The sequence below is a fragment of the Trachypithecus francoisi genome, unplaced genomic scaffold (assembly GCF_009764315.1).
Source record: "Trachypithecus francoisi isolate TF-2019V2 unplaced genomic scaffold, Tfra_2.0 Lachesis_group8, whole genome shotgun sequence".
Lineage (NCBI taxonomy): Eukaryota > Metazoa > Chordata > Mammalia > Primates > Cercopithecidae > Trachypithecus > Trachypithecus francoisi.
In genome coordinates this window covers 10245064-10253554 of record NW_022681473.1, presented here as the reverse complement: position 1 = coordinate 10253554, position 8491 = coordinate 10245064, and the positions used below count along the sequence as shown (strand labels likewise).

At 52.3% G+C, this 8491-nt stretch overlaps 1 protein-coding gene and 1 non-coding gene across 2 annotated transcripts; both read left to right on the top strand.

The window, feature by feature from the left end:
- The first annotated feature begins 1306 nt into the window (after positions 1–1306).
- LOC117081937 lies at positions 1307–1413 on the top strand. The gene has a single exon (XR_004436388.1). It is a non-coding gene; the product is annotated as a U6 spliceosomal RNA (small nuclear RNA).
- A 4324-nt stretch (positions 1414–5737) lies between these two features.
- LOC117081060 (cytochrome c oxidase subunit 8A, mitochondrial) lies at positions 5738–7959 on the top strand. The gene is made up of 2 exons (XM_033206657.1): positions 5738–5964; positions 7642–7959. Exons 1-2 carry the CDS (start codon positions 5851–5853, stop codon positions 7735–7737), a joined length of 210 nt encoding a protein of 69 aa, XP_033062548.1. The 5' UTR covers positions 5738–5850; the 3' UTR covers positions 7738–7959.
- Positions 7960–8491: the final 532 nt, after the last annotated feature.

Genomic DNA, 8491 nt, shown 5'->3' with positions numbered 1-8491 from the left:
TAGAAATGGTTTTTCGGCCGGGCGCGGTGACTCAAGCCTGTAATCCCAGCACTTTGGGAGGCCGAGACGGGCGGATCACGAGGTCAGGAGATCGAGACCATCCTGGCTAATATGGTGAAACCCCGTCTCTACTAAAAAATACAAAAAACTAGCCGGGCGACGAGGCGGGCACCTGTAGTCCCAGCTACTCGGGAGGCTGAGGCAGGAGAATGGCGTAAACCCGGGAGGCGGAGCTTGCAGTGAGCTGAGATCCGGCCACTGCACTCCAGCCTGGGCGACAGCGAGACTCGGTCTCAAAAAAAAAAAAAAAAAAAGAAAGAAATGGTTTTTCACCTGTTGATCTATCTTAAGTCAATTTAGTTCATAGTCCAGCCAAAGAACCTAGAGGGGTGGAGGGAAGCCATTTTTCTCTTGCCTACACCTGACTGTGCTCTAATTGGGGAGTTATTCCTTTGTTTCCCAGTGCCAGACAAGCCCAGGAGGGCAGCAGGGAGGTCCTTGCCTCTTCCTTCTAGCGGCAGCCAGCTGGGGCCTGGGTCTCTTAACCCTGTGCCCCTGGGGATTGGGGAGGAAGTTTAGAAGCATCTATCCCGGGCTGTTTGCTAGGACTCAGCGCAGGGCAAGAACAGGGCCCTAGTGGTTGTGGGTGGGGTTGGGCTGAGATTGCTAAGAATGGGGCCGGGCATGGTGGCTCACGCCCGTAATCACAGCTCTTTGGGAGGCCGAGGCAGGTGGATCACTTGAGGTCAGGAGGTTTTTTTTTTTTCTTGAGACAGGGTCTTGCTCTGCTGCCCAGGCTGGAGTGCAGTGGCTCAATCTTGGCTCACTGCAAGCTCTGCCTCCCGGGTTCACGCCATTCTCCTGCCTCAGCCTCCCAAGTAGCTGGAACTACAGGCGCACAGCACCATGCCCGGCTAATTTTTTTTTGTATTTTTAGTAGAGACGGGGTTTCACCGTGTTAGCCAGGATGATCTCAATCTCCTGACCTTGTGATCCGCCCGCCTCGGCCTCCCAAAGTGCTGGGATTACAGGCGTGAGCCACCGCGCCTGGCCAAGGTCAGGAGTTTTGAGACCAGCCTGGCCAACATAGTGAAACCGTGTCTCTACTAAAGATACAAACATTAGCTAGGCGTGGTGGCGTGTGCCTGTAATCCCAGCTATTATTGGTGAGGCTGAGGCAGGAGAATCACTTGAACCTGGGAGGCAGAGTTTGCAGTGAGCTGAGATCGTACCACGGCACGCCACCTGGGCTACAGAGCGAGACTCTGAAAACAAACAAACAAACAAATAAAAACAAAAAAAAACAGTGCTCACTTCAGCAGCACATACACTAAAATTGGAACGATACAGAGAAGATTAGCATGGCCCCTGTGCAAGGATGACACGCAAATTCGTGAAGCGTTCCATATTTTTTGAAGGGATTACAAACCAAGAGATACAAGTGGCTTCTAGAAATTAAAAAAGGTAATGGATTCTGCCCTGGAGCCCCAACAAGAAATACTGGCCTTCTGACATCTTGATTTTTATATTTCTGAGCTTTAGAACTGTAAGAATATAAATTTGTGTTGTCGTAAGCCAAAAACAACAAACTAGAATGGGGTGGGGAAGATGAGGGGGCAATGAAGAGGGATGAGCTTGGGGCCTGGGAACACATCCCTCCAGAGGAAGCTCAGACACAGCTCCCCTTCTAGGGCACTCCGAGTTCATTGCCACCTTGCGGTGACACCCGCCCCCACCACCCATGAGCTGAGGTTTCTCTTCCGAAGCTCCGGTTTCTCAATCTCTTGCCACCCCATCGCCACCCCCTGCCACAGACTTTGGTTATTAACCTCAGTGTCAAAACTGGAACTTCTGGAAAGTCCACCTCTGCAGCAGCATGTGTGGTGGCTAAAAGCATGGGTTTTGGAGGCAACAGACCCGCCCTGTAATCCTGGCAAGGCAGCCTTGTAGCTTCATGATCTTTTTTTTTTTTGAGACGGAGTCTGGCTCCGTCGCCCAGGCTGGAGTGCAGTGGCCGGATCTCAGCTCACTGCAAGCTCCGCCTCCCGGGTTTACGCCATTCTCCTGCCTCAGCCTCCCGAGTAGCTGGGACTACAGGCACCCGCCACCTCACCCGGCTAGTTTTTTGTATTTTTTAGTAGAGACGGGGATTCATCATATTAGCCAGGATGGTCTCGATCTCCTGACCTTGTGATCCGCCCGTCTCGGCCTCCCAAAGTGCTGGGATTACAGGCTTGAGCCACCGCGCCCGGCCTCCTCATTTGTAAAAAATTTGAAATAGGCCAGGTGCAGTGGCTCTCGCCTGTAATCCCAGCATTTTGGGAGGCCGTGGTGGGAGGATTGCTTGAGCCCGGGAGTTCAAGACCAGCCTGGGCAACATAGTGGGACTCTGTCTCTACAAAAACTAAAAAGTTAGCCAGGTATGGTGGTGTGTGCCTGTAGTCCCAACTACTCGGGAAACTGAGGCAAGAGGATCACTTGAGCCTGGGAGGTCGAGGATGCAGTGAGCTGTGGTCATGACACTGCACTCCAGCCTAGGCAACAGAGCAAGACACTGTCTCAAAATAAAATAATTGAAATAATAGTAGTATCTCTTTCGTGACATTATTGTAAACCTGGAATGAGGTTGTACCATTAAGACCTGGCCCAGTGGCTGGTCCCACACCCCCTTTCCTCGTCTGCCTTCTACCTAAGTTCAATACTGTCAGCCTCCTGCAGTTTAGAAACATTCAGAGTGTCTGGTTGGAAACAGTGGTGAACCAACACAGGCTCTGCCCTCAGGTGGCCCCTAGTCTTGATGGAGACCCATCATGTGGGGCAGGGCTGTCACAGGTGTTGCTGGACAGAGAGGAGAAACAGGCTTGGGGTGGCCAGTGAAGGCATCCTGAGTAGTCCCGCCCCACATATCTTCCTAGCACATCATCGTTTTATTTTCACCGCGACACTTACACAATCGTTTCTAATTAAGTGCCCATTTATTGTCTGTTTTTTACCTTCAGAATGTCAGCTTTGTGACAAGAAACTTTATCCACCTCGTTTATACTGCTGTCTACAATAGTTCCTAACACACAGTAAAGGCTAACAAGTATTCACTGAATAAAGTAAGTGGTATCATTAACTGGAAGCCAGGAAGCAGGAGTTAGCTTGGTGAAAAAGGCAGCCTGGATAGGAGCTGAAAAAATGAACATAAAATGCAGAAGCAAGGCCGGGCACAGTGGCTCACGCCTGTAATCCCAGCACTTTGGGAGGCTGAGGCGGGCAGATGACATGAGGCCAGGAGTTCAAGACCAGGCTGGCCAACGTGGTGAAACCCTGTCTCTATTAAAAATGCAAAAATTAGCCGGGTGTGTAATTCCAGCTGCTTGGGAGGCTGAGGCAGGAGAATCGCTTGAACCAGTGAGGTGGAGGTTGCAGTGAGCTGAGATTGCACCATTGCACTCCAGCCTGGGTGACAGCATGTCTCAAAACAAAACAAAACAAAACCCCAAAGTTCAGAGGCAAGGCCAGGCGTGGTGGCACATGCCTGTAATCCCAGCACTTTGGGAGGCTGATCTGGGCGGATCGCTTGAGCTTACGAGTTTAAGACCAGCTTGGCTAACATAGCAAGACCCCCCTCCATTTCTACAAAAATTAGGCTGGGCCCTGTGGCTCACGCCTGTAATCCCAGCACTTTGGGAGGCAGAGGCAGTCGGATCACCTGAGGTCAGGAGTTCTAGACCACCTTGGCCAACATGGTGAAACCCCGTCTCTACTAAAAATACAAAAATTAGCTGCACACAGTGGCAGGCACCTGTAGTCCTTGCTACTAGGGAGGCTGAGGCAGGAGAATCGCTTGAACCCGGGAGGTGGAGGTTGCAGTGAGCTGAGATCGCACCACTGCACTCCAGGCCGGGTGACAGAGTGAGACCCTGTCTCAAAAAAAAAAAAAAAAAAAAAAAAAACAAGGCTGGGCACGGTGGCTCACACCTGTAATCCCAGCACCTTGGGAGACCAACGTGGGTGGATCGCCTGAAGTCAGGAGTTCAAGACCAGCCTGGCCAACATGGTGAAACACTGTCTCTACTGAAAATACAAAAAATAGCTGGGCATGGTGGCAGATGCCTGTAATCCCAGCTACTCAGGAGGCTGAGGCAGGAGAATTGTTTGAATCTGGGAGGTGGAGATTGCAGTGAGCCAAGATTGCACCACTGCCTTCCAGCCTGGGCGACAGAGCAAGGCTCTGTCTCAAAAAAAACAAAAAACAAAAAACAAAATACAAACAAAAAAAGCCAGGCACGGTGGTGGACGCCTGTAATCCCAGCTACTCTGGAGGGTGAGATGGGAGGATGGCTTGAGCCTGGGAGGTGGAGGTTGCAAGGCTGCACTAAGCTGAGATCACACTCCACTCCATTCCAGCCTGGGCTTAGAGCTAGACCTTGTCTCAACAACAACAACAAAATGCAGAGTGCATTTTGAATGCAACAAAAGGCTTGGTGGTGGAAATCAGAGAGCAGGGTCAAAGGTGTGGAATATTGAAGAGTTTTGAGAGTTGAAGTTGGACAGTGACATTCAGGAATTGGGATTTTGCCTAGGAAGCAATGGGGAGCCACTGAAAGTATATGACTTGGTCAGATTAAGGTTTAAAAAACCAAGAAGGAAAGGATGGGGGAGGGAGAGATAGAGAGAGGGTTGGAAGAAAGGGAAGTTGGCTGCTCCAGCATGGTAACTGGAATTGAAGAGTGTAATAGTAATTGAGAGTAATTGAGAGGAGTTTGGTTACTAGGTCAGTGTCAGGAATGATGGAGGCCTGGTGGAGAGGAGGGGACTCTGAATAGAGACTTTTTTTTTTTTTTGAGACAGAGTCTTGCTCTCTTTGTATTCTTAGTAGAGACGGGGTTTCACCATGTTGGCCAGGCTGCTCTCAAACTTTTTTTATTGTTGTTTTTTGTTTTTGAGACGGAATTTCACTCTTGTGGCCCAGGCTGGAGTGCAATGGCTCAGTCTTGGTTCACTGCAACCTCCGCCTCCTGGGTTCAGCAATTCTCCTGACTCAGCCTCCCGAGCTGGAATTACAGGCGCCCGCCACCATGCCAGCTAATTTTTGTGTTTTTAATAGAGACGGGGTTTCACCATATTGGCCAGGCTGGTCTCGAATTGTTGACTTGAGGTGATCCACCCACCTCGGCCTCCCAAAGTGTTGGGATTACATGCGTGAGCCACTGCGCCCGGCCAATTTTTGTATTTTTAGTAGAGACGGGGTTTCACCATGTTGGCAAGACTGGTCTCAAACTCCGACCTCAGATATCTGCCTGTATTGGCCTCCCAAAGTGCTGGGATTACAGGAGTGAGCCACCGCGTCCAGCCCGTACTTTTGTTTTTTAGTAGAGACGGGGTTTCACCTTGTTGGCCAGGCTGGTCTCGAACATCCTGATCTCTGGTGATCCGCCCGCCTCGGCCTCCCCAAAAGTGCTGAGATTACAGGCGTGTGCCACCACACCCGGCCTGAATAGAGAGAAATTTAACAGTATGAATGGAGGGAGGAGTCAAGAACAGTTTAGGCTTCTCGCGTACATGATTGGGTGAACCGAGATGTCACTCACAAGTATAGGCCTTGGAGGAGGAACAGAACCAGAAGAAGAGCCCTTTTGTGCTCCGCCCATAGCGGTAGGAAGGTGTCAATTGGCTGTTTCGAGGAACGCGCCAAAAACTGCCAAGGGCGGTAGGAGGTGTGTTCTTGCGTCATTTCCGAGAGACTTCCGGGCCGCCCTTTCCCTGCCTCCCCAATGCCGGAACTTCCGGCCGGCGCAGCCATTTTGGCTTGCTGACCTTGGGCTGCGGCTGACTGCTTTTTGTAGTGTACTCCGTGTCATCATGTCCGTCCTGACGTCCCTGCTGCTGCGGGGCTTGACAGGCTCGGCCCGGCGGCTCCCAGTGCCGCGCGCCAAGATCCATTCGATGCCGCCGGAGGAGGAGCTTGGGATCATGGTGAGGAACTGGCCGGGAAGAGCACGGGAGGCGCCGTGGGCTTGCCCCTTCTGCCTTGCTGACCTCAGGCGGTCCTGAGAATGCCCCGCACCCCGCGCCCCGCAGCGTAGCGGGGAGCAGCATTGCCGGTTTGGGCATGTCTGGAGGGCGCGAACGATGGGGACAGTGCCCGGGCGACAGTCGGGGCTGTCGGCGTTAGGTCTTTCCCCACAGCCCCAGGATCTCGGGTCAGGCCCTGTCAGGCCCTTTCCTCCCCTGTCGCCTCCTCGCTGCACTGCCTCGAGCCCATTTTCTTATTGGTTCATTGGGGGATGCCTGACGCTGTCAGCGACGATAATGGTTGTTAGTGGCATTTTATTTTATTTATTTATTTTGAGACGGGGTCTCGCTCTGTTGCCAGACTGGAGTGCATTGGCGCGATCTCGGCTCACTGCAACCTCCGCCTCCCGGGTTCAAGCGATTCTCCTGCCTCAGCCTCCCGAATAGCTGGGACTACAGGCACGCGCCACCGTGCCCAGCTGAATTTTGTATATTTAGTAGAGACGGGGTTTCACCATGTTGGCCAGGATGGTCTCTATCTCTTGATCCGCCTCCCTCAACCTCCGAAAGTGCTGGGCTTACTAAAGGCGTGAGCCACCGCGCCCGGCCTGGGAGGGGGTTTTAAGGCAAGGAATCATAGGTACAGTTTTGGAGTTACTGGCCCATGCAAGGATCCTGGGTGTTAACAAACAAGCTTTGCTTTTTTTGTTTGTTTGTTTTGAGACGGAGCCTCGCTCTGTCACCCAGGTTGGAGTGCAGTGGTGCGATCTTGGCTCTGCAACCTCCTCCTCCCGGGTTCAAGCGATTCTCCTGCCTCAGCCTCCCGAGTAGCTGAGATTGGGCGCCCACCACCACTTCCGGCTAATGTTTTGTAGTTTTAGTAGAGAAGGGGTTTCACCATGTTGGCCAGGCTGGTCTCTAACTCCTGATCTTGTGATCCGCCCGCCTTGGCTTTCCAAATTGCTGGGATTACAGGTGTGAGCCACCATGCCCGCCCCAGACCAGCTTTAAAACAGGTTTCAGGCCGGGCACAGTGGCTCATGCCTGTAATCCCAGCACTTTGGGAGGCAAAGGCGGGTGGATCATGAGGTCAGGAGATCGAGACCAGCCTGGCCAACATGGTGAAACCCTGTCTCTACTAAAAAATACAAAAATTAGGTGCGGTGGCAGGCGCCTGTAATCCCAGCTACTCGGGAGGCTGAGGCAGGAGAATTGCTTGAACCCAGGACGCGGAGTCTGCAGTGAACCGAAATCATGCCACTGCACTCTAGCCTGGGTGACAGAGTAAGACTCTGTCTCCAAAAAAGAAAAAACAGGTTTCAATAAATCCGGCTTCCTTTCCTTTACTTTGTGATCTGGTGGTGGATTTCTTCTTGAACCCTAACCCCAGCTGTCTCTCTTTCCTCTCATTCCTCCCCCTCCTTATAACTGACCCTTTACCTCAAGGGTTAGTGGAGCCTTGGATCTGCTCTGTCTGCTTCCTGGAGCGTAGATTCCTTTAATGTGAGGATGAGGGGCCTCCCACTTGCCTCTGAGTCCTAGCTCCCTGAGGGGGGCTTTCTGCTGCCTGGGAACTGCTAGGACTTAGCCTAGGGGAATACTGACTCCGAGGTGCCTTCTTTCTTGTGCTTTGTGTAGGAAAAGGCCATTGCGCTTACCTCCTGCTTTGTAACCTTCCTCCTGCCAGCGGGCTGGATCCTGTCACACCTGGAGGACTACAAGAGGCCGGAGTGAAGGGGGCGATTCTGCTCCTCACACTGTGACCTGACCAGCCCCACCGGCCTATCCTGGTCATGTTACTGCATTTCTGGCCGGCCTCCCCTGGATCATGTCGTTCAATTCCAGTCACCTCTTCTGCAATCATGACCTCTTGATGTCTCCATGGTGACCCCCGGGGGGTCATTGACCCTGCTTGGTGGGATCCCCCTTGTAACAATAAAATCTATTTAAACTTTACTTCAGAAATTCATTGTGCCTTCCCTCCTCCCTGGGCTCATGCCTCCACTGGCACTGGGTGGGGGTGTGGAGAAGAGCGCCCGGCTGACTGCCCTGTGGTGGGTTGTGTGTGCCTGCCTTAGCTGGTCTCCTTGTGTGCGTCCGTGCCTTTAAATGGTGCCTGGCTTCCTGAGAAGACAAAGCCTTTTGTCATTGGGCAGTTTTTCTGGCTCATCCCCTCCAGCTCCCTTGTTTGTGCAAAGCCCAGTGGGGGCGTGTGTGTGTCTGTGTGTGTGTGTCTGTCCCATTGGGGCTGGATCTTCAGCTAGAAGCCTTTCCTCTAACGGGCCAACCTTCTCTAGTCTTCTTTTTTGGTGGACTTCATTTCTTAGGTGCTGGTGCCCTTCCTAATTGGGGGTAGGGACTTTGCAGAATCCTGGCTTTTTTTTTTTTTTTTTTGAGACTGAGTCCCGCTCTGTTGCCCAGGTTGGAGTGCAGTGGTGTGGTCTCGGCTCACTGCAACCTCCACCTCTCAGGTTCAAACAGTTCTCCT

Coding starts and splice junctions, on each gene's coding strand:
- LOC117081060 (XM_033206657.1), top strand. CDS start 5,851: ATGTCCGTCCTGACGTCCCTGCTGCTGCGGGGCTTGACAGGCTCGGCC. Junction 5,965..7,641: donor AGGAGGAGCTTGGGATCATG/GTGAGGAACTGG, acceptor TGCTTTGTGTAG/GAAAAGGCCATTGCGCTTAC.